Source organism: Scyliorhinus torazame, chromosome 8 (assembly GCF_047496885.1).
Source record: "Scyliorhinus torazame isolate Kashiwa2021f chromosome 8, sScyTor2.1, whole genome shotgun sequence".
Classification (NCBI taxonomy): domain Eukaryota; kingdom Metazoa; phylum Chordata; class Chondrichthyes; order Carcharhiniformes; family Scyliorhinidae; genus Scyliorhinus; species Scyliorhinus torazame.
In genome coordinates, this window is record NC_092714.1 from 136499325 (window position 1) to 136525293 (window position 25969).

At 48.1% G+C, this 25969-nt stretch overlaps 1 protein-coding gene across 3 annotated transcripts in view; it reads right to left on the reverse strand.

Annotated features, from left to right (window-relative positions):
• Window positions 1–25969, reverse strand: part of LOC140428135 (histone-lysine N-methyltransferase SETDB2-like) — a 206083-nt gene that overhangs the window by 6448 nt on the left and 173666 nt on the right. For all 3 annotated transcript variants that reach the window (XM_072514236.1, XM_072514235.1, XM_072514237.1), the window contains 2 exons: window positions 22555–22835; window positions 8405–8493 (listed from right to left, as the gene is read on the reverse strand). In XM_072514236.1, coding sequence (XP_072370337.1) covers window positions 8405–8493; window positions 22555–22835 — 370 coding nt within the window. The remainder of the gene's footprint in view (window positions 1–8404; window positions 8494–22554; window positions 22836–25969) is intronic.

Genomic DNA, 25969 nt, shown 5'->3' on the forward strand with positions numbered 1-25969 from the left:
GGGGGACCAAACCAGACAGGTGTTCAAGGTAGCAGTGGAGGGGTATTTTAGTGATAGCGACTACAACGCTGTACGTTTTAAATTGATCACAGAAAAGGAAAAAGATGGTCTGCAAAAAGGGCGTTGGATTGGGGGAAGGCTGATTTTAAAATAAGGCAGGATCTGGCCAAAGTAGACTGGGACCAGCTACTTCTGGGTAAATCCGCGGCAAAACAGTGGGGGGTGTTCAAAATGGAATTGGCAAGAGTACAGGTGCAACATGATCTCTTTAGGATGAAGTGTATGAGCAACAAGTCCAGAGAACCCTGGATGTCTAAGAATATTCAGGACTGGATAGGAAGGACAAGAGTGGCTTTTAGCAGGTACAAAGGGAGCAAATCTACAGATGCCCTTGTGGAGTATAGAAATGCAGGGCAGAACTCAAAAAAACAATTAGGGGATCAAAGAGGGACATGAAAAACCACTGGCAGGTAAGATTAAGGAAAATTCATAGATATTCCATAAGTATATCCAGGGGAAGAGGATTACCAGGTAGAGAGTAGGACCCATTAGGGACCAAGGGGGTAATCTGTGTGTCAAGTCAGATGACATATGTCGGGTGTTAAACGAGCACTTCACATACGTCTTCACTTGGGAGGAGGAGGATGTGGGTGCAGAATTCAGATAGAGGGACGGTGAGATTCTTGAGCAGTTTGAAGTGGGGAATGAGGAGGTATTGGAGATATTGGCAGGCTTAAAAGTTGAGAAATCCCCAGGTCTGGATTAATTGTATCCCAGGTTGCTGTGGGAGGCAGTCCTGAATATTCTTAAGACATCCAGGGTTCTCTGGGCTTGTTGCCCCTACATTACATCCTAAAGGGAACATGTTGGACCGGTACTTTTGCCAATGCCTTTTTGAACCCCCACCCCCACCCCACACACACGCACACTGTCCTGCTGTAGATTTACCCAGAAGTAGCTGTTCGCAGTCTACTTTGGCCAGATCCTGCCTTATTTTAAGGAGGAAAATACAAGGGTTCTGACTCAAATTTTAAATTCCTCTCTGGTTACAGGGGAGGTTCCAGAGGATAGCTTTTCAAGGAGGGTGGTAGAGATAAACCAAGGAATTACAGACTAGCAAGTCTCACATCAGTGGTAGGTAAATTATTGGAGAAAATTCTGAAGGAGAAAATTAATCTCCAAGGCAAGGTTTGAACAGAGAAAGTCAGCATGGCTTTGTCAGAGGGAGGTCAAGCCTAACACATTTGATTGAATTTTATGAGGTGGCGATTGGGTGTGTAGATGAAGGTAGCTCATTTGATGTCAATCGCTTTGCTGAAATCCATATAAATTACAAGGTCCCACATGGGATACTGATAAAGAAGGTAAAAGCACGTGAGAGCCAAGGTAATTTGGCAAGTTGGATTCAAAACTGGCTTAACGGTAAGAGACAGAGGTGGTGGTAGAAGGCTATTTGTGTGGACACTGGAGGCTGGTGTCCAGTAACGTACCACAGGGATCAGTGCTAGGTCTCGCACTTTGGAAGGAGTTACAAGACAAATGAGTATACAATGAGTGGCACTAGGAAGCGCAGAGGGACATTGGGGTGTTTGTTCAGATCCCTGAAGGCAGCAGGTTACTCGGGTGGTTAGCCACAGCTGGAGTACTGTGTGCAGTTCTGATCGCCTCACTATAGGAAGGATGTGATTGTACTGGAGAGAGTACAGAAGAGATTCACCAGGATGATGCATGGGGTGGAGCATTCAAACTATGAATAGAGGCTGGATTGTTTTCTTTAAAAGCAGTGAAGGCTGAGGGAGGACCAGATTGAGGTGTGAAAGATTATGAGGGGTATGGAAAGGATGGATAGGAAGCAGCTGCTTCCTTTAGTTGAAGGATCAATAACAAGGGGGCATAATTTTAAGGTGAGGGGCAGGAGGTTTAATGGGGATTTGAGGAAAAATGTTTTCACCCAGAGAGTGGTGGAAGTATAGAATGCACTGCCTGGGAGGGTAGTAGAGGCAGGAAACCTAACAACTTTTAAAAAGTATGTGGATGAGCACTTGAAATGTCATAGCATTCAAGGCAATGGGCCATTTGTTGGAAAGTGGGACTAGTATAGATTTCATGTAGTTTTGTCAGTGTAGACTCAATGTGTTGAAGAGTCTCTTCTGTACTGTATGACTCTATGACTTAGTGTTTATTTGTTTAAACCAGTTTATTTATACTGGCTATGCTAGGAAACTCATACCCATTCAAGATGGAGCACCAGTTCCATAAAGAATGACAAAACTATTAGTTTTATACTGATGTAGAGATAATGATTACAACACTCAGCAGGTTACAATGGTGCCCTGTTATCTCAGCCCAATTATGTCTACAATCTTCTGATATCATCACTGGAATCACCGAAATCAGATGCCCACAAGACTGGAGACTTCATCACATTCCAAGTGAGTACATGTGATTATATTATCCAATCATTGTTAATACTAATGACTACTAATACATTGTGGCACCTGACTACCTATGGTTAATTCCACCCACTTCTCTGTCCTGCTTGCTTTTCAAATTTCTTTTAAACCCTTCAGGAAGGATATATTGGCCGTAGAAAGTTTGCAGTGCAGATTTACCAAAATAAAGCCTGCAAAGGTTATAGGGAGAGCTTGAACCAGGGTTGAATTCCATGGAATTTAGGTGGTTTAGGGATCCTTTGATCAAAGTTTTCGAGATACTTTGGGGAACAGATAAGATAGAGAGGAAAATGGACCCGGGCCCTCAGGAGGCCATATTCGGGGTGTCAGACCAGCCAGGGTTGGAAACAGGCAGGGAGGCAGATGCTGTAGCCTTCGCCTCGTTGATCGCCCAAAGGCGGATCCTGTTAGGGTGGAGATCAACCTCTCCACCCTGTGCTCAGGCGTGGCAGGGGGACCTGCTGGAATTCTTGACGCTTGAAAAGGTAAAATTTGAACTGAGTGGAAGGATGGAGGGGTTCTGCAATTCATGGGCGTTATTCATTATGCAGTTTCAAGAATTGGATTACATAAAGCATTGGAGGGGGCTGGGGGGGGGGGGGGGAGAGCTGGAAGGGTTGGGGAGAGAGGGACTGTATGTGTTAATGGTGACTATGGGTGATTCCAGATTCCTTTTTGTCATTTGTTTATGTTAACATGCGGGCTAATGTTTGGGGTTTGGTGGGAGGATGGAATCGTTGTTATTGATATGGAGATTGACATTACTGATTATTGTTGCATGTAAATTTGGGAGAATGTGTGAAAAAGGAGGAGAATAAAAATATTTTTTAAAAAGATAGAGAGGAGAAACTATTTCCAGTGGTTGGGAGCCCAGGTCTAGGGGACATAATCTAAAAATTAGAGCCAAACCTTTCAGGAGCAAAATTAGGAAACAATCCACACAACATGGATGGCTAGTAAGCAGCTGTGAGCAGACCTAAGACCATAAGACATAGAAGCAGAATTAGGCCATTCAGCCCATCGAGTCTGCTCAGCCATTCAATCATGGCTGATATGTTTCTCATCCCCATTCTCCTGCCTTCTCCCCATAACCCCCGATCCACGGGGTGAGGAAGGGGATATGGGGTGATTTCTGGATGGGCTGGAATTCACACGGTTGGATGAGGAGAGGAAGCAGGCACTAGAGAAGCCCCTGAGGCTGAGAGAGGTAATGGAAAGCATAAGAGGGATGAAGTTGGGGAAGGCCCCGGGGCCGGACGGTTATCCGGTGGAATTCTGTAAGGAGTTTGCGGCGGAGTTGGCAGCACACCTACTGGGCGTTTAGCGAGGCGCAGGAGAAGGGAGAGCTGCCGGAGACAATGATACAGATGACGATTGCGCTAATACCAAAGAAAGGGAAGGACCCGTCAGAGTATGGTTCATTCAGGCCCATAACACTGCTGAATAAAGACGTGAAAGTGTTGGCTAAGTCGGTGGGGTGGGGGGGGTGGGAAATGAAAGGATGCGTTCCGGGGGTGTTTGCAGAGGACCAAATAGGCTTTGTGAAAGGTAATATTTAATTTCGAGTAATATTTAATTTTTTAATAATCTTTATTGTGACAAGTAGGCTTACGTTAACAATGCAATGAAGTTACTGTGAAAAGCCCCAAGTCGCCGCATTCTGGCAGCTGTTCGTGTACACAAGAGGGAGAATTCAGAATGTCCAAATTACCTAACAGCACGTCTTTTGGGACTTGTGGGAGGGATGGCTGGGGGTGCAGGGGGGAACGAGAGTGGTGAGGATCAAGGAGAAATGGGAGGAGGAGTTGGGGGGGTGGGGGATAGGTTGGGGAGTGTGGAGTGAGGCATTCCGCAGGGTGAATTCGACCTCCTTGTGTGCAAGGATGAGTTTGATACAGTTCAAGGTGGTACACATGGCACATATGACTTGGGCGAGGATGAGTGGGTTCTTCCAGGGGGTGGCAGATGAGTGTGTGTGGACGAGGACCATAAAGTCATGCGCATAAATTCTGGACGTGCGAGAAGTTCTAGAGATACTGGGCAAGAGTGTTTGGGCCGCTAGCAAAGATTGTGGGGGTAGAAGTCGGGCCGGATCCTAGGGTGGCGATTTTTGGGGTATCGGAAATGCCGGGGATAATGGAGGGGAGGAAGGACAATGTTGTGGCCTTCATCTTACTAGTTGCCCAGCGAAGAATTTTGCTGGAATGGAGGTCGACAACGGCGCCAGGGGTGGCATCCTGGCTAGGGGGTCCTGTACGACTTCCTCTGTTTGAGGAAGATTAAGTTTGAATTGAGGGGCTCAGCTGAGGGCTTTGAGGTATGGTGGGGATTGTTCATGACCATGTTTGAGGAATAATTCATCGGTTGGAAGTGTGGGGGGGGGGGGGGGGGGGGAATTCCGTAACAGCCTCCGATACGGCGCCTTGCCAAAGTCTTCTGGAAATCTGAACAGGTCACGTCCACTGGTTCTCCTTTGTCCAACTTCCCTGTTACCTCTTCAAAGAATTCTAACAGATTTGTCAGACATGACAGCCCCTTGACGAAGCTGTGCTGACTCCTATTTTATCATGCACTTCCAAGTACTCCGCAATCTCATCTTCAATAATGGACTCTAAAATCTTACCAATGACCGAAGTCAGGCTAACAGGCCTATAATTTCCGTCTTCTGCCTCCTTCCTTTCTTAAACAGGGGTATTACATTAGCCATTTTCCAGTCCTATGGGAGCCTCCCTGCCTCCAGTGATTCCTGAAAGAGCACCACCAATGCCTCCACAATCTCCTCAGCTATCTCCTTTAGAACCCTGGGGTGTGGTCCATCCAGTCCAGGTAATTTGATCATCTTCAGACCTTTCAGTTTTCCCCAGAACCTTCTTTTTAGTGATGGCCACTATACTCACCTCTGCCCCCTGTTTCTCCTGGTCTGGTATCCCATCGGTGTCTTCCACCATTAAGACTGATGCAAAGTAACAATTAATTTTCCTGCCATTTCTTTTTTTCCTGTTTCTACTTCCCCAGCCTCATTTTCCACTGGTCCAATGTCAATTAGACCGTAAGACATAGGAGCAGAATTAGGCCATTCGGCCCATCGAGTTTGCTACGCCATTCAATCATGGCTGAAGCGTTTAACCTTATCCTTAAGGTTAAACTTATTCTTGCCTCTCTCTTACCTTTTATATATTGAAAAAATTCTTGCTATCTTCTTTTATATTACTAGCTAGCTTACATCCCTGTTTCATCTTCTCTCCCCTTATTGCTTTTTTAGTTGTCCTCTGCTCCCTTTTGAAGGCTTCCCAGTCTTCTGGCTTCCCACTAATCCTCACCACCTTGTATGCTTTTTCGTTTGCTTTTATGCTATCCCCTCGTCAGCCATGGATGCCTCGTCCTCCCCTTGCCATGAATTTCTGTTGTGCCACCTGAATAACCCCCAAAACCCCTGCCATGCTGTTCCACTGTCTTCCCTGTAGCCTTCCCTTTCAATCAACTCTGGCCAGCTCCTCCCTCATATCTCTCTAGTTACCGCTATTCAATTGTAATACCGTTACATCTGATTCTAGCTTCTCCCTCTCAAACTGCAGGATAAATTTCATCATATTGTGGTCACTGTCTCCCCAGGGTTCCTTCATCTTGAGTTCCCTAATTAGGCCTGCCTCATTACAGATCACAAATCCAGAATTGCCTGTTCCCTAGTGGGCTCCACCACAAGCTGCTCCAAAAAACCATCTCGTAGACATTCCACAAATTCCTTTCCTTGGGATCCGCTATTATAATAATAATTATTATTTTCCCAATCCACCTTCATATTGAAGTCCCCCATGATTATTGTAATACTGCCGTTCTTACATGACTTATCTATCTCCCGATTTATTTTCTGCCCCCACATTCTGACGACTGTTAGGAGGCTTGTACATAACTCCCATCAGGGTCTTTTTTTCCTTAGCGATTCCTCAACTCTATGCCTTCTGATCCTATATTGCTACTTGCTATCGATTTAATTGAATTCCTTACTAACAATGCAACCCCACCCCCTCTGCCCATCTGCCTGTCCTTTCGATAGGACACATATCCTTAGATATTTAGATCCCAGCTCTGATCTACTTGCAGCCACGTCTCTGATGCCCACAACATCGTACCATCCAATTTCAAGTGTGCAGCAAGCTCATGCATCTAGGTCCAATATCCTCAGTCCTGCGTTGACCATCCCCCTTTGCATATTTGCGCCCTTTGTTGCTTTACCTGAATTTAGATTCCTGCCACCTTTGATACTCTCTGTTCTTTTACGTGTTTTGGAAACTTTACTAACCTCTCCTGAACCCTCGACCTCTTTTAACTAGTTTAAAGTCCTTGTCACTAACCTGCACTTCTACCTTCTCCTTTAATATTAATTTTCTAATTCTCCATTGAACTGAAACTCACCCCCCGCCCCCAACCCCACTATTTAGTTTAAAACCCTACCCTACAGCCCTGAGAACAAAAAACAATACAACACAGGAACAGGCCTTTCGGCCCTCCAAGCTTGTACCGGTCATGATACCACTCTTGGGCAAAACCCTAAAGAGCAAAGTTATGTGATTCAGATGAAGATGGAGACCAAATCACTGAGTGTCTTTAAGACAGAAATAGTTAGGTTCTTGATTAATAAGAGGATCAGGGGTTATGGGGAGAAGGCAGGAGAATAGGGATGAGAAACTCATCAGTCATGATTGAATGGCGGAGCAGACAATGGGCCAAGTGGCCTAATTCTGCTCCTATGTCTTATGGTCTTATAGTCCAAAACCATCCCATCACAGCAGGTCCCCCCCTCCCTCAGTACTAGTGCCAATGTCCCATGAATTCAAACCCATTACTCCCACACCAATCTTTAAGCCATGCATTTACCTCCTTAATCTTATTTACCCTATATCAATTAACTCGTGGCTCATGTAATAATCCAGAGATTACGTTTTTGGTTCTGCTTTTTAATTTAGCTCCTAGCTGTTCATACTCCCTTAGCAGAACCACTGTCCTTGTTCTACCTATGTTGTTGGTACCTACATGGACCATGACAACTAGATCTTTACTCTCCCACTCCAAGTTCCTCTGCAGCCCAGTTGAGATATCCTGAACCCGAGCACCAGGCAGGCAACATAACCTTTGGGATTCCCGATCCTGTTCACAGAAAACAATGTCAATACCCTCTGATGATGGGAGCTATTATCTGTTTTAACCTAATTCATCAAATGCAAAGCTGCAAAGTCTAAGGATCAATTGGAATGTTTTGGAAATTACTGTAAATGGACAGCAGCTCTCCGACTGCGGATTATCTCATTTAATTATTCCCAATACATGCAACTACCCAACTAATGGGGCTATCTTGCCACACACTTTAAATAATAGTCCAGTTGGATTACTGCATAATATTGTGGGTTCGTTCAAAATATGAACAATGCAATCATCACCTCAAACTCTTGTCTATTGTGCATACTCGTTCCTTTTGTCCGACTACTGGTGGCCCTACCTTCAGTGCCAAGTCCCGAAGCTCTGGAATTCCCTTCCCAAATTCCTCTGCCTCTTCCCCTTTAAGGCTTTCCTTAAAATTTACCTCTGGCTGAACTTTTGCTCATTTGTCCTAATATCTCCATGTGGCTCAGTGCCAATTTTTGTTTGAATGTGCTCCTAAGAATCTGGTGATTTTCTAAGACATTAAAAGCACTACGCAAAAGCAAATTGGCATAATAAACAGAAAGGAACTTTGCTCCCAGATTGCCATAGTTTGATTTTATTTCAACTGAAGGTAGAGGATTGAATGATCAAACTAGTGTTTCAGTTATTGAAAGTCAACTTTAGTAACTGAAGAAAATGCAATCATACATGAAAATGGAAACTATGACTGTTTTCTGAAAACATTACTTGAAATACAATCAACATGTTAACTGAACAAATATTCTGATTTTATCTGTTTAATGCTCACTTACCTGTTTGTGAAAAAAGCCACCCATGGAAAATTCTTATCATGAGTATCTACAAAAACACTTTGTACCATGAGGTTTGGATCACAGCTATGCTGCAAACAAACATTAGAAAAAATCAGATTAGTGTACAAAAGCAAACTGAACGAGTAAATAGAGATGCACGGAATCGGGAAATTATTTTGTAATTATTAAAGTACTTTGATCTATTCATTAGAAATTTGGGGCAAAGGGTGGTGACGATGGCTGTGGGGGTCGGGGTGGCGAAAGAGGGGAATGTAAGGACTAATTGTTGAGCTTGAATGAGGTCTGAGGCACACCTGATATTAGGCTTCAGGTGTCATCAACATAGAACTAGGCACAGTAACAGGCATCTTGCCAGTGAAGCTGGATTGAAAATCAGACCATTATGTTGGCAGCAGTATCTCTGAGATAAATGAAGGAGGCCGCAGTGGTGGTTAGGGAGGTACTTTATTTGCCCATTGATCTGTCACCCAAATTTCTGAGAATTACATTTATTTTTAATTTTTTGAATTAAGGGGCAATTTAGCATGGCCAATCCACCTACCCTGCACATCTTTGGGTTGTGGGGGTGTGACCCACGCAGATACAGGAAGAATGTGCAAACTCCATATGGACAGTGACCTGGGGCTGGGATCGAACCCGGGTCCTTGGCGCAGTGAGGCAGCAGTGCTAACTACTGAGCCACATAACACCCTAATTTCTGAGAATTCCATTTTGTAACAGTTTTAAACTTAAGGAGACATTTTTGTCTCTCCAAGGAGCTATTATATCTGCTCCATCAGTAAGTTCGCCGAGTGCCACCTCTGTAACACTACCTCAGTTAATCTGCTGCTGAAACCTTCAACCATGCCTCTGTTATCTCCAGATTTGACGATTCCAAAACAATCCTGGCTGGCCTCCCACATTCCTCCCTCCATAAACATAAGATACATGTTCTTACTCACTGCACCCATCACCCCTCTGCTCCCAGACCTAAACTAGCTTCCTGTTAAGCAACAAGAAAACATTTAAAATTCTCATCTTTGTTTTCAAATCTTTAGATGGCCTCGTCTACCTACCTCTGTGATCTCTTGCAGCCTGACAATCCTCAGAGATATTTGTGCTCATTTATTGCAGCCTTAAAATTATTCCACTATTAGTGGCTGTGTCTTTGACACCTACACACTAAAGCTCTGAAATTCCCTTTCCAAAATTCTCCAGCTTTCTCTACCTCACTTTCATACTTTAAACACTCCTTAAAATGTACGTCCTTGACTAAGCTTTTGGCCATATGTCCTAAGATCTTCATCTGTGGCTTGGTCTCATATTTTGCTTTCTAATGCTCCTGTGAAGAGCTTTGCAACATTTTATTACTTTAAGATAATGGATAAATACACATTGTTCCTGTCGTGGGTAAACTATGGACAACAGAAGGTTTTTTAAGTGTGTATATTCGAACAGCCAGGCTCGAGAGATGAAGCTTTAAAAAAAAAAAACAAGCATTTGGCCTTATTTCTACAGGAAAGAATTGAAAAGTAGGGCAGCTATGCCACACCTGCATCAACCCTTGGTTCGACCACACTTAAAGAGTATGCAGTTCTGGTAGCAGTATCACAAAAAGGATATACAGGCACTGGAGATGGTTTACGAAGGTGATAACAGAAATGCATGCATATACGGATCAGGAAGAATTGGCAGGCTGGGCCTCTTCCCCTAAAAAAGACTGGAGGTGTGACCTAATAGGAGTTTTTAAAATTCTGAAAGGATTTGATAGAGCAGATACAAAGAGAATGTTTCCATTCTTTGCGAAGAGCAGAACTAGAGATCACAAACCTAAGGTAGTCACCAAGAAATGCAGAACGGTACTCAGAAGAAACTTACTTAATAAACAAGTAGGAACTTTAATGTAGGGGGAAACATGCACTGAGGCGGCTCCTGCTAGAGTACTGCACTTTTTGCCCTTTTCTCTCACTTTCAGGGTTTCATTTGTTTTCATAAGAGCCACTCTATGAGGCCAAGGCCTCCTCTATTGATTCCAGATTTCCATTTGAGAACCCACATAATTAATGCGATAAGGATCCTATATAAGTGAAATGCCCAGAAACATCAGGTAAAAGGCGGACAGTAGAAGTTCGTCGATGGAATAGGAGGCCCCTCAGAGTTCGTCGACAGATAAAATGGCGGAGGCAGCCTCTGGGGCTTCGGCCACTCGACTAACGGCCGAGGTGTTTTTTAGTACCTCGGCGAAAGAATTTGATAAACACTAGTGGGTTGTGATAGAGGACCTCCAGGAATCAATGGAGGAGGCCCCCATCTAAGTGGTTCTTGAGAAGACAAATGAAATCGTAAAAGCCCATGGAGCCACAATAAAAGATATAGAAGTGGCCGTTTTGAGACACAGTGATCAGATTGCCTCACTGGAAGCGGAGATGTCTTTAGTAGCCGAATTAAACAAGTCATTGAAGGGCAAGGTGAATGATTTAGAGAATTAGTCCAGTAATCAAAACATTAGAATTGGGGGGCTGCGAGAAGGGGTGGAAGGCCCAACACCTCTGGAGTACTTTGCAGAGATGTTCAGGAAGATGGTGGGGGAGGGTAGATTCCTGTCACCTCTGGAGTTGGATCGAATCCACTGCACACTCTGACAGAGGTCTCATCCTGAGGATCCACCATATGTGGTAATAGTGAAGTTCGATACCTTCAAAGATAAAGAGCAGGTTCTGAGATGGGCAAAAGAGCACTGAGACTTTAAATGGGAAGGTACACAATCAGGTTTTACAAAGACACATGGCAGTGGAGTTGGCGAAGAGTACAGCATTCAATAGAGCCAAGGCCGGCCTGTATAAAAATGGAGCCCGATTTGGTGTGGTTTACCTGGCACAGCTAAGAGTCACTTTCGAGGGAAGGACTATTTATTTGATGCGGCGGGGAGATGAACTCCTTTGTTAAGAAACACAGGTTGGGTGCGGTGTGATTTGAGTTTTCTGGTTTTGTGGACATGCATGTTTTATTTTTGCATTTTCCTATTCTTGTTGGGGTTGAAAATTTGCAGTTTGGGGTTTAGTTTAATGTGGGGTTCTGTTCTGATTGAAAATATATATTTCCTGAAAATATATAGTTCCCTATTGAAGCATAATGTTTTATGAGGTATTCATATTTTGTTGTTTGTAACCATTTTTCTTCACTCTAGTTGGCAGCCTCTCTGTTAACCTAAGAGTTAGCTAACGCGGACGGTGTTAGCCCCGGTCTGGGGCTGGTTTAGCACACTGGGCTAAATAGCAGGCTTTTAAAGCAGACCAAGGCAGGCCAGCAGCACAGTTCAATTCCCGTACCAGCCTCCCTGAACAGGCGCCGGAATGTGGCGACTAGGGGCTTTTCACAGTAACTTAATTTGAAGCCTACTTGTGACAATAAACGCAATTTTAATTTTTTCCCCCCATTGTTGAAGGGTTCACTCCAGCTCATTACAGTAGTTTTTTAGATAATATGCTTGGAGTTCTTGTCTTGTTTAGGTTTGTTGGAAGTAGATTTAGTTGTTTGTGTTCGCCTTGCTTCTATTTGTATGTGCATTTGGATGTGGTAATATCGGAGCGAGAGGACAGGGTGGGTGGGGTTGCTGGGTGTGGGTCTGAGGATAGTTTGCTGATGGCGACTGCAGATTTTTCTTTGTTTAGTTTTTTGGTTTGATTTGGCGGCCATCTTTGGTGGGCCTGGTTGCTGTACCTTTTATGTATCTTTTCGGTAATCTCTCTTGATGGATAGGGTCGACGACTCCAGATTGAGGGTTGCGCAGGGGGGAGGGGGGGATCCCTGGGTTGAATGGCCCAGTGAAAAGGTTGAGAGTCTTTGCTCACTGTAAGAGTTTAAATTCCAATATGGTGTTTTTGCAAGAGACTCATTTGTGGGTCAGGGACCAGACAAGGCTGTGGAAGGGATGGGTGCCACGTCTTTCATTCGGGCTTCGATGGTAGGTGCAGTAATATTAATTAATAAAGGGTTCAGTTTTCTGCCTCCAAGATCTTGGCTGACCCCAATGCAGACATGTTATTGTCTGTGGCTCTCTGGTGGGCACTCCGGTGGTTCTGGTTAATATCCACACTTCAAAATGGGTTGATACAAATTTTATTACTAATCGGATGGCCTCCCTCCTGATTTGAGTTCGTATCAGCTTATTTTGGGTGGGGACTTAAATTATGTTTTGAACCCAAGGCTGGATCAGTCCAAGCCCAAATCTCCAACTCCATCAGAGTGGCCAGGGCTTTGTTGTTTTTCATGGAACAGGTGGGGAGAGGGTAGATCCTTGGCGTTTTTGCACCCAGATGATATAAAGATTTTTAATTTTTCTCAGATGTACATCAGGTATACTCGCGGATCTAATTTTTTGTGGTGGATTGCTCTCTCCGCTTTGTTGTACCAGCTGGGTATTCAGCGATTGTGATTACAGATCATGCCCTGCATTGTGTTGATTTAGCACGAGAGTCAGATCCTTCCCAATGTTCACCATGGAGATTGGACATGACATAATTTGCGGACAAGAAACTTTGTGAACGCACGTCCACCGCCTTTGGGGAATATATATAAAATTTTATAACAGCGAATCAATCTCACCTTCTGCGCTATAGGTGGTCCTCAGGAGGGAGATTATATCCTACAAAATGTACATGGTGAAGACAGCAAGGGTAGAGCTGCAGAGGCTGGTGGACTCAATACTCGAGGTGGACCACCTGTACTGCCTTGATCCTACCTCGGAGTTGCTGGCAAATCGGTAAAAGTTGCAGACACAATTCGAGCTATTGTCAAGAGACAGAGTAGTGGGCCAGCTGCGAAATTATAGGGGTATGTTTTATGAATACGGGTGGCCAGTCACCTTTTAGCTCGCTAGCTGAAGCAACAGGTGGCTTCCCTAGAGATCGTACAGTTATGTAACTAAAGCGGCAGCCTGGTTTCTGCCCCTCCTCAGGTTACGGCGGCATGGTAGCTGCACAATGGTTAGCACTGTTGTTTCACAGCCACGGGCCCGAGTTAGATTCCCGGCTTGGGTCACTGGCTGCGCGGAGACTGAACATTCTCCCCGTGTCTGCGTGGGGTTCCTCCCACAAGTCCCAAAAGATGTGCTTGTTAGGTGAATGGGACATTCTGAATTCTCCCTCAGTGTACCCAAACAGGTGCTGGAGTGACTTCCGGGTGCGGCTATGCAGAGCTAAGTCGCATGTTCGGCAGCTCCTGCTTGGAACGGACTTTTGGGCTCTTTACAGGGTCCCTAATGGCATTTTTTCGACATTTCCCGGTGTGGGAAGAAGACTGCAACATTCCCCCAATAGTGTCCCCCAGGAATGGTATGTCTCTTGGTGACCAGACCCGGCAGAAACAGTAAAGGATTTGGCTGGAGCTGCAGGAATACACAAAAGCCTCTTCCAGCATGCAGGCAGGGAAGGGCAAGCTTAAAGGCTTCAAGCTGACTTGAGGGCCTTTATTAAAATGAATTCTAGCAGCAGAGGGAACAACTGTGAAAAAATCTCACCAAGGCCATTGAAGAAGCGGGGACGAGGCTTCCGGTGGCGGCCATGGAGGAGTAGGTCGCGCATTCGGCAGCTCCCGTCTGGAACGGACTCTCAGACCTTTTTCAGGAGTTTCCACAGACTTTTGGGGGCAGATTGGTGAAGCGAACACTGCCAAAAGGATTCCCTCTCGAGACTTCCGGTTGCGGCTATTCGGAGCTAAGTCGCACATTCGGCAGCTCCCGCAAAAACTGACTTTTGGGCTCTTTTCAGGGCCCCCAACGGCACATTTTCGATGTTTCCCAGAGTGGGAAGGAGTTAATAACAGCTCCCCGTCAGTATATGGCTTTAACTAGGAGCGGGGCGACAAAAAAGGTGGTGGCGGACCCGAAGACAGGAGGGAAGAAGGACAAAATAGCGGCGGGCGGAGACCAGGCAGCGTGGAGGCAGTGGGCGGAGGAGCAACAGGAGGGTATCCAGCGCTGCCTCAGAGAGATTAAAACAGACCTGCTAGAGCCGATGAAGGCTTCTATTGATAAGCTGTTGGAGACACAGACGGCCCAGGGGGTGGCGATCCAAGAGGCTTGACAAAAGATCTCTGACAATGACACCTGGCGCTAAAGGTGGAGGCGCACGAGGCACTCCACAAGAAATGGCAGGAGCGGTTCGAGGAGATGAAGAATAGGTCGAGGCGGAAGAATCTGCGGATTCTGGGCCTCCCGGAGGGGCTGGACGTGGGGGCCTATGTGGTCACCATGTTGAACTCGCTTGGGAGTGGGGTCCTTCCAGAGGCCCCTGGAGCTGGAAGGGGCCCATAGAGTGTTGGCGAGGAGGCCCAAGGCTAACGAGCCTCCGCGGGCGGTGCTGGTGCAGTTCCATCAGTTCGTCGATCGGGAGTGTGTGCTCAGGTGGGCCAAGAAGGCGAGGAGCAGCAGGTGGGAGAACGCAGAGGTTCGGATATATCAGGATTGGAGTGCGGAGGTGGCGGAGAGGAGAGCCGGGTACAATCGAGCGAAGGCGGGGCTGCACAGGAAGGGGGTAAAGTTTGGCATGTTGCAGCCGGCGCGACTGTGGGTTACCTACAAGGATTTTGAGTCTACGGAGGGGGCGTGGGTCTTTGTTCAGGCCGAGAAACTGGACACAGACTGAGGGTCGGGATGGGCGATTGGGGACTGCGGTGGATATGTTATGCCTATTTTTTGTTTGGGGGGGGGGGGCCCTTTGCATTGTTTTGGGTTTCTTTTTCTCTGTGTTTTTCTCTTTCGGGTTGGGGAGGGTGGATGGGGCAGGTTGGGCACTGTTTCGGTTGGTGGCGGGGCCTGGTAGGTGGAGAGCGCGGGCTTTTTTCCCGCGCCGAAGATTGGGGAGGGGCGGAGCCGGGCGGGGAAGCGAGGATTGTTTCCCGCGCTTAGAACGGAGGGGGGAGGGGGAGAGCCTGTGGATGGGGAGTGGGAGAGGAGGGTGTGCCACACAATGGGAGGAGTCGAAGGGGAGGCGGGAGTGGCCGGGGTCAGCAGGAGTCAGCTCAAGTGCAATGGGGGGAGTAAACCAGCTAGGATGGGTCCTAGGGGGGGGGGGGGGGGGGGGGGGGAGAGAATCGAGTTGCTGCTGCTAAGGTCAAGGAGGAGCTGGAGCGAGTGGGGGGGGGGTCGAGACAGGGGTATGCCGCTGCGGGGAACGGGCCGGGTGTGGGGTGCGGGGTGCTGGCGCGTGGCTGGCCGAGGAGGAGTCATGGCTAGTCGGAGGGGAGGGGGGCGGGTAGCCCCCTGATCCGGCTGATAACCTGGAATGTAAGGGGACTGAATGGGCCGGTTAAGCGGGCCCGCGCACCTGAAGGGGCTCAAGGCGGATGTGGATATGCTCCAGGAGACACACCTGAAGGTGGCAGACCAGGTAAGACTGAGGAAAGGGTGGGTAGGTCAGGTGTTTCACTCGGGGCTAGATGCCAAAAATCGAGGGGTGGCGATCTTGGTGGGAAAAAAGGTGTCATTCGAGGCGTCGAGCATTGTAGCAGATAATGGCGGTAGGTACATAATGGTAAGTTGCAGGGAGAGAGGGTGGTACTGGTCAATGTGTATGCTCCGAACTGGGACGATGCGGGTTTTATGCGGCGTATGTTAGATCGGATCCCAAACTTGGAAGTGGGGGGCCTGATAATGGGGGGAGACTTTAACACGGTGTTGGATCCGGCACTGGATCGCTCCAGACCTAGGATGGGTAGGAAGCCGGCGGCGGCTAGAGTGCTGAGGGGATTTATGGACCAAATGGGAGGGGTGGACCCTTGGAGATTTGCAAGGCCAGGGGCTAGGGAATTTTCATTCTTCTCACATGTCCATAAGGCTTTTTCTCGAATCGACTTTTTCATTTTGTGTCGGGTGCTGATAGCTAGAGTAGAGGATACCGAGTATTCGGCAATAGCCATTTTGGACCACGCCCCGCATTGGGTGGACTTGGAGATGGGGGAGGAGAGGGACCAGCGCCCGTTGTGGCGCTTCGAGGTGGGGCTGTTGGCAGACGAGGAGGTGAGCGAGCGGGTCCGAGGAAGTATAGAGAGGTAGTTGGAGACCAACGACAACGGGGAGGTCCCCGAGTGGAGGTGGTATGGGAGGCACTGAAGGCGGTAGTGAGGGGAGAGCTGATCTCCATTAGGGTCCACAAGGAGCGGAGGGAGCGGGGGTAGAGGGAGAGGCTGGTGTGGGAGATGGTGAAGGTAGACAGGAGGTATGCGGAAGAGCCTGAGGAAAGATTGTTGAGGGAGAGGCCGAATTCGACCTGGTGACCACCAGGAAGGCGGAGGTGCAGTGGAGGAAGGCCCAGTGGGCGGTCTACGAGTATGGGGAAAAGGCAAGCCGGATGCTGGCGCATCAGCTTCGGAAGCGGGACGCAGCTAGGGAGATCGGGGGAGTTAAGGACAGGGGAGGGAGCGTGGTGCGGAGTGGGGTTGGCATCAATGTGGTCTTCAGAGACTTCTACGAGGAATTGTACCGATCCGAGCCCCCACGGGAGGAGGGAGGGATGGGCTGTTTCCTGGACCAATTGAGGTTTCCAAAGGTGGAAGAGGGACTGGGGGCCCCGATAGGGCCGGAGGAGCAGATCAAAGGGATAGGAAGCATGCAGGCGGGGAAGGCACCGGAGCCGGACGGTTTCCCGGTCGAGTTCTATAAAAAATATATGGACCTGTTGGCCTGCTGTTAGTTAGGACCTTTAATGAGGCAAGGGAGGGTGGGGGGGGGGCTTTACCCCCGACGATGTCCCGGGCACTGATCTCCTTGATCCTGAAGCGGGACAAGGATCCCCTGCAATGTGGGTCTTACAGACCGATTTGCTTGCTAAATGTAGATGCCAAGGTGCTGGCAAAGGTCTTAGCCACGAGGATTGAGGATTGTGTGCCGCAGATCATCCATGAAGACCAGACGGGGTTTGTGAAGGGGAGACAGTTGAACGCGAATGTGCGGAGGCTTTTGAACATTATCATGATGTCAGCGAGGGAGGGGTAGGCGGAGATAGTGGTGGCGATGGATGCTGAGAAAGCCTTCGATAGGGTAGAGTGGGGGTACCTGTGGGAGGTGCTGAAGAGGTTCAGGTTTGGGGAGGGGTTTGTCAGGTGGGTTAGGCTGTTGTATGAGGTCTTGATGGCGAGTGTGGCCACAAATAGGAGGAGGCCCGAGTCCTTTCGGTTGCACCGAGGGACGAGACAGGGGTTTCCCCTGTCCCCCCTGCTCTTCGCACTGGCGATTGAACCCCTGGCTATGGCACTGAGAGAGTCGAGGAACTGGAGGGGGTTGGTGCGGGGTGGGGAGGAGCATAGGGTGTCGCTTTATGTGGACGACCTGCTGCTGTATGTGGCGGACCCGGTGGGAGGAATGCCAGAGGTAATGAGGATCCTTAGGGAATTCGGGGACTTTTCGGGGTACAGGCTCAATATGGGGAAGAGCGAGCTGTTCATAGTTCAGCTAGGGGACCAGGAGAAGGGGATTGGCGAGCTCCCACAAAAAAGGGCGGAGACGAGCTTCAGATATTTGGGGGTCCAGGTGGCCAGGAGCTGGGGGGCCCTGCATAGGCTTATCTTTACAAGGCTGGTGGAGCAAATGGAGGAGGAGTTCAAGAGGTGGGACGCGTTGCCGCTGTCCTTGGCGGGTAGGGTGCAGTCAATCAAAATGACGGTGCTCCCAAGGTTTTTGTTCCTGTTCCAGTGCCCCCCCCCCCCCCCGTGTTTATCCCGAAGGCTTTTTTTAGGCGGGTTAACAGGAGTATAATGGGGTTTGTGTGGGCGCGAGGGACTCCGAGGGTGAGAAGGGTGTTCCAAGGGCGGAGTAGAGATAGGGGGGGCTGGCGCTGCCCAACCTCTGTGGGTACTACTGGGCCGCCAATGCGACGATGGTGCGCAAGTGGGTGATGGAGGGGGAGGGGGCTGCATGGAAGAGGCTGGAGACGGCGTCCTGTGTGGGTACGAGTCTGGGGGCGCTGGCAACGGCGCCGCTGCCGCTCCCTCCAAGGAGGTATACCACAAGCCCGGTGGTGGTGGCGGCCCTCAAAATTTGGGGGCAGTTGAGGCGGCATAGGGGGGAATTTGGGGCCTCGGCGTGGACCCCATTACGGGGGAACCACCGGTTCGCCCCAGGAAGAACAGGTGGAGGGTTTTCGGGGTGGCACAGGGCAGGGATACGAAGGTTGGGGGTCCTGTTTGTGGACGGGAAGTTCGCGAGCTTGGGTGAGCTGGAGGAGAAGTACGGGCTCCCCTCGGGGAACACCTTCAGGTACTTACAGGTAAGGGCGTTTGCCAGATGGCAGGTGGTGGAATTCCCACGGCTACTGCCACACATAGTACAGAACAGGGTGCTCTCGGGGGGGGGGGGGGGGAGATCTCAGAAACTTTTCAGGTGATGCAGGAGGAGGAGGAGGCCTCGGTGGTGGAGTTGAAAGGTAAGTGGGAGAAGGAGTTGGGAGAGGGGATCGAGGGGGGGACGTGGGCAGATGCCCTAGGGAGGGTGAACTCGTCCTCGTCGTGCGCGAGGCTCAGCCTCATACAGTTTAAGGTGCTGCACAGGGCACACATGACCGGGACAAGGATGAGCCGGTTCTTTGGGGGTGAGGACAGGTGTGTTAGGTGCTCAGGGAGCCCAGCAAATCACACCCATATGTTCTGGACATGCCCAGTGCTGGAGGAATTTTGGTAGGGCATAGCGAGGACGGTGTCGAAGGTGGTAGGATCCAGGGTCAAGCCGGGCTGGGGGCTCGCAATATTTGGGGTGGCAGAGGAGCCGGGTGTGCAGGAGGCAAAAGAGTCCGGAATTCTGGCCTATGCGTCCCTGGTAGCCCGGCGAAGGAGTCTTCTTCAGTGGAAAGATGCGAGGCCCCCAAACGTGGAATCCTGGATCAATGATATGGCGGGGTTTATTAAATTGGAGAGGGTGAAATTCGCCTTGAGAGGGTCGGTACAAGGGTTCTTCAGGCGGTGGCAACCGTTCTTAGACTTTCTGGCAGAACGATAGATATTGGTCAATGGCAGCAGCAGCTCGGGGGGGGGGGGGGGGGGTTACTTAATTTTTGTTTATGTTATTTACACTGGTGGGTCTGAGGATGTGTGTTGGGTTCTTTTTTCTTTCTAATTTTGTTATTGATATTTTATGAAAACCTTTACTAAAAATTATTCTTTAAAAAACAGATGCTGGTGTGTGGTAAATAGGAGATTTTAAAAGTAACTTCATTCCTGTGTTAATATAAGCCTACTTGTGACACTAACAAATATTATTATTAATATAATGTAGCTTTTGAATTGTTATATCAGGGTCTCTAAAAGACTGGAGCGTCCGGCTGATAGGAGTGATAGTTCATGGACTAATTTTTTGGACAGTTGATCCATCCGAGCAGTGCAGGGAGGAGTGGAGTGAGGAGTTGGAATCCCCATTGGGCCCAGAGGAAATTATGAAATGCGTTGGGTTGATGCAGACTGGCTTTGTTCCATGTCTTCTTTATCCCCCATCTGCAACAAGCACCTTTTTCTTCCAGCAGGTTTGGACTCGACATTTAAGACATGGGAGGGAACAGTTTGGAGGCCTGTTTGTGGAGGGGAGGTTTGCAAGTTTAAGGAGTTGGCAGAGAAATTCCAACTGAGTGGTTTCAGTCTTTTCAGATTCACGATTTTTCGCGCAAGGCTTTTTCCTCCTTTCCCTTGATACCACCCTCTTCCCTGTAGAAGAGGATTTTGTCTTTGGCCGTGTCTGATGGTGGGACTATTTTGCACATATATGCTCTCAGCGGAGTCAGCTCTGTTGAGTGAGGTGAGGGTGAATTGGGTCCCATTCTAAATAGTGATATATGGAATTAAGCCCTCCAAGGTTGAGTGACCCATTTCTGTGCTGTATGTGCTACTTAAATATGGGAATGGATTGAACCCTCCAATCCACACACGTACATCACTGTTGTGAATGAGGGGAAACTGGGAAGTATTCAGAAATAGGTTTTCCATGAACAAAATCTCAGGTTATGTGGTTAGGCTTCATGACAGCTACACAAAAGGGTTGTCCATAAGCTTTGTCAAGATGTACTAGATTAGAATGCATTAAACTTTTTTCTTAACTCCAAAATATATAGTAATACAAGGGGCGGGATTCTCCGACCCCCCCCGCCGGGTCGGAGAATCGCCGGAGGGTGGCGTGAAACCCGCCCCCGCCGGCTGCCGAATTCTCCGGCACCGGGGATTTGGCGGGGGCGGGAATTGCGCCGCGCCAGTCGGCGGCCACTGGCAGCGCCCCCCCCCCCCTCGGTGATTCTCCGGCCCGCGATGGGCCTTGTGGCCGCCTGTTTTCGGCCGGTCCCGCCGGCGTAAATTAGAGTAGGTACTTACTGGCGGGACCTGGCTGCCAGGGTCCTCGGGGAGGATCTGGCCCTGGGAGGTGCCCCCATGATGGCCTGGCCCACAATCGGGCCCACTGATCCGCGGGCGGGCCTGTGCCGTGGGGGCACTATATTCCTCCGTGTCGGCTGCTGTGGTCCTCCGCGATGGCCGACGCGGAGATGATCCCCCCCCTGCGCATGCGCTGGGATGACGCCAACATACGCTAGCGCTCCTGCGCATGCGCCAACTTGCGCTGGCCGGTGGAGGCCCTTCGGCGCTGGTTGGCGTGGCACCATGCCCCTTCCGCGCCGGCTGGCGGGGCACAAACCACTCCGGCGCCGGCCTAGCACCTGAAGGTGCGGAGGATTCTGCACCTTCGGGGCGGCCCAACGCCAGAGTGGTTCACGCCACTCCTTCGCGCCGGAGTTGCCTGCCTCGCTGGTTCGCGGAGAATCCCACCCAAAATCTCCAAATACTCTGATGCAGTGCAGCACGTATTCAATCAGTGAGGGAATTTTAAAATGGAGAAACCAAGTTAAAGAGCCGATCATGTGGGCATCATCACCAAGGTTGACATAAAAACTAGTGTTGATAGATCAGAGAGTCCATAGTTGTAAGGTCCTTGTAAAGAAGGAAGACGTGGTAGAAAGGAGTTGGAAACACAAAATATATCAATTTCAGATGCTGAGAGGAGAAGAATTTTAAGTTTCATAATATGCTGGAATACATGAAACTCGGAGAGTAAAGTGGGCAGAAGAATTTGGAATGAGCATACAAATAGCAGTATTTAAATTAAGCAATATATTGGATCCATCACCAGAGCTTGCAGTCTATTAATTTCTATGATTTTGCTAATGTCCGTGTCCTAACTCACACAAAATCCTTTTCCCCTAGCACCTTTATGCTCGATGATGTATGTTGGTACCCAATTCAAGCAAGGCCTCAATTAAAAAATTTTCATCCTTATTTCAAATCCCTCTTATGGCCTCAGATTTTCGTATCTGTCTTATTCAGCTCTACAATCCTCTGAGATAACTGCACTTGTCTAGATTTCGGCCTCTTGAGCCTTCCCGATTTTAATCACTTAACTCGCAGAGCTGTGCGTAAAGCTGTGTGGGCCATGAGATCTGGTAAACCCTCTCTACAGCTCTGGCTCAATTTTCTCCTTCAAGACACTTCTTAAAACCTCTTTGACCAAGCTTTCACTCCTTAAAACCTCTTGAACCAAGTTGTCACTCCTTAAAACCTACCTCTTTGACCAAGCTGTTGGTCACCTGCCCCAATATCTCCTTATGTGGTTTGGTGTCATATTTTGTTTTATAATGTGAAGCATCTTAGGACATTCTATTATGTTAAAGTTCATTGAATTTACAGTGCAGAAGGAGGCCACCCTATCCCCGTAATCCAATAACCCCAACTAACTTTTGGACACTACAGGGCAATTTAGCGTGACCAATTCACCTAATCCGCACATCTTTTGACTGTGGGAGGAAACTGGAGCACGCGGAGGAATCCCACGCAGACACGGGGAGAACGTGCAGACACGGGGAGAACGTGCAGATTCTGCACAGATAGTGACCCAAGCTGGGAATCGAACCCGGGTTCATACCGCTGTGAAGCAACAGTGCTAACCATTGTTCGACCTTGCTATTCCTTGTTGTTACATAAATGCAAGTGGTTATTGATTAGCCATAATTTATACCATCCAATTCTGGCAATCATTGAAAATTCAAATAATTGCACAGAAAGATTATCATGGAGCAGTTTTTACTTTTTAAGTCTCTTAGGTTAGAAACAGCACGTTTTTGGTTACTTACATTAAAAAATCGTCCAATGTTTCCTTCTTTTGTAGCATCCAAAAAATAACAGCAATCCTGTTGTTTGTCACCATTACATGTCCTTTGTAATGTTGAGGTCAGTTCTTTGCGATGGTTATCCTGAATCAATTTGTCTTGTTCATTTGCTTTTTTGTGGCTCATTTCCTTTGCCTGTTTATTTGTTTCCTGTTTCAAAAATTCTGGGCTCTCAAAAATGTTTTCACCCAAAGAAATAGGACAGCTTCTCCCAAAACTAGCACTGCTTCTGTTTTCCAAGACTCCTATAAAATTACAAAATACAAAGTCACCAAATACAATCAATAAGTCACATATTAACATTCCAATTTTAAGTAAAACTTCGCTCAGGAACTGTTCAGTTGTGATAATGAATGTGCATTGCATTAGTCAATACTAATATCTGTGCAGTGTCCACCTAAAAATCAACTCAAAAATGTTTCAATGCAAATCAAAGCACAGTCTGCAGGTGAGACTTTGTCTCCACAAATATTGTGAGATGGCCATTCTCATCAATACTGTCACAGACAATTGCATCTACAAAAAGTGACTGGTAAGGACGAGATCAAGTAGGTTTCCCCCTTGTTTTGGTTCTCTGTCGTACTTAACCATCTAGTCTTGCAGCATCCTTCAAAGCTCAATAAGTTTGGTCAGTGCTGGTGTTATCCCTACCTAGTGTATATTCTGTGTGCTTACTTCCCTCAGTGCTTTTCCTAAGTGATGTTCAACATGAGGAGCATAATTCCAACAATTGAGGGATGGCATGGATGGCAATTTATAGACGTTTACTTGCCATGTGTGTTTTTTTTAATAAACATTTTATTGAGGTATTTTTGGGATAGTAACAACAACAAAATAAACAATATACATGAAACCATAAACATAATGCAAAAGCCATTTACCTCTCGTACAGGTCCCTCCCTTATTGACCCCTTACTCGAATCGAAACTACCCCGCCCCCCTCCCGCCCCCATCTGCTGACGATTAAGTCGACGGACGGTGAACCCTAACAGTGACCCTCTCAAGGCGAACATGATTTTCTCCAAACAGAGAAAGCTAGCCATGTCCGATAGCCAGGTCTCCGACTTCGGGGGCTTTGAGTCCCTCCATGCTAATAGTATCCGTCTCCGGGCTACCAGGGAAACAAAGGCTAGAACATCTGCCTCTTTCTCCTCCTGGATTCCCGGGTCTTCTGACACCTCGAAAATCGCTACCTCTGGACTCAGCGCCACCCTTGTTTTTAACACCGTGGACATGACATCCGCAAACCCCTGCCAAAATCCCCTAAGCTTCGGACATGTCCAAAACATGTGAACATGGTTCGCCGGCCCTCCCATGTTAGACGTTTTAGTTGCTGTGAAATGAAGAGTCTAAAGTTCTTGTTCCTTTTCACCAAACACCATTTATTTCACTTCCACAGACTCTGCACAAAACACTTAACAACACACCACCTGACAGAGGCCACCTGAAGCCCCTTTACATATCAATGTCAATTAATGGATATTTAACATAAATGAGACAACTAATTGCAATGTCTCTTAACCCATTACTTAACAGTCTCCCCTTCCTTGGAGAAAAATAATAATTAGGTGAAAACAAAATTTCAAGAAACTCAAAAACACACACATGGGGCGAGATTCTCCGACCCCCTGCCGGGTCGGAGAATCGCCGGGGGCTGGCGTGAATCCCGCCTCCGCCGGTTGCCGAATTCTCCGGCACCGGAGATTCGGCGGGGGCGGGAATCGCGCCGCGCCGGTTGGCAGGCCCCCACCCCAGCGATTCTCCGGCCCGGATGGGCCGAAGTCCCGCTGCTAGAATGCCTGTCCTGCCGGCGTGGATTAAACCACCTCTCTTACCGGCGGGACAAGGCGGCGCGGGCGGGCTCCGGGGTCCCCGCGGGCGGGCCTGTGCCGTGGGGGGCACTCTTTTCCTTCCGCCTTCACCATGGTCTCCACCATGGCGGAGGCGGAAGAGACCCCCTCCACTGCGCATGCGCGGGGATGCCGTGAGCAGCCGCTGACGCTCCCGCACATGCGCCACCCGGCAAAGTCATTTCCGCGCCAACTGGCGGGGCACCAAAGGCCTTTCCCGCCAGCTGGCGGGGCGGAAATCAGCCCGGCGCGGGCCTAGCCCCTCAAGGTTAGGGCTCGGCCGGTCAAGATGCGGAGGATTCCGCACCTTTGGGGCGGCGCGATGCCGGACTGATTTGCGTTGTTTTTGGCGCCGGTCGGCGGACATCGCGCCGATTACGGAGAATTTCGCCCATGACGTCCCCCCCTTTTTTTTTGTTGAGAAAGAAAAAAAAAACAGTCACAGAAACAAGCGCCCTTCATTAACAATATCCAAAAGTTTCTGTGAACTCGCCCCTCTTTTCGCAAAACAGTCTGACAGTTGATAGCTCCTGTCGACCCATTTCATTTTTGTTATTGCCCCTCTGTCCAACATCTGCTTCAAACTTGCGATGTCTAGCTGTAACCTCTTTTCATTGACACTTTTTGCAGAGTGCACATTTTCCCACAGGGATTTATTGTCAATGTGACAGTCAATAGGTATATTACCCAAATCCCCTAATCCCAAAATTTCTGTCAATATCATACTTATATAAAAAGCCATATTCACCACCTCTACAAGGCTTAACGTCTCAGCAGCCAAAGTGCTTTTTACCACTCTTTGTTTCCCACACAAGTGGGCAACATTTACCATTGTTCCCCAAAAGGAAAATTATAAAACCTCCTGCGCTTGAAACCCCATCACATAAATTTGCGCAGGACGCATCACTATAAAGTGCTTAAGGTCACCTAAAACCGGGAACTTCAAAACACACTCCTGCATTTTTAGTTTGGCCAACGCTTTATTTGCTCTTATTATGTCTTCCACTTTGGGATCATTCATTTTTGTACTCAACTCTAAGATATCAAAACTCACATCCGGTCCAGTCTGTCTACCTAACCAGTTCAGTTGCCCAATTAAACTTTGCAGTTGCACTTTTTCTATCTTTGAAACCATTGTGTCTTTTTGTGAAACTCGGCCACGACTAATTGCTATTGGGGTGATGCTTTCCAAATAAGATTGCTGACGTAAAGTTGCCCCTAACTTAGTCTGTCCAATTTCCAGTCCAATATATTTAAATGCACCGGAAGCCTGACTTCCAACCCTGAATTCTTTCCTCAAACCAGATTACAATAGCTTCAAAATTACTAGTCCCACCCCACAAAAAATCATCGACATGCATCATAAAAATGCCAGAAAGATTTCCTTTATAGTGCCGGTAAAACATTGCAGGATCTGCTTTCAACTGGCAACAGCCTAACTTTAGCAAGACTGACCTTACCGAAAAATACCAGACTCTAGATGCATCATTTAATCCATATACACATTTGTTCAACTTCCAGAGTACCCC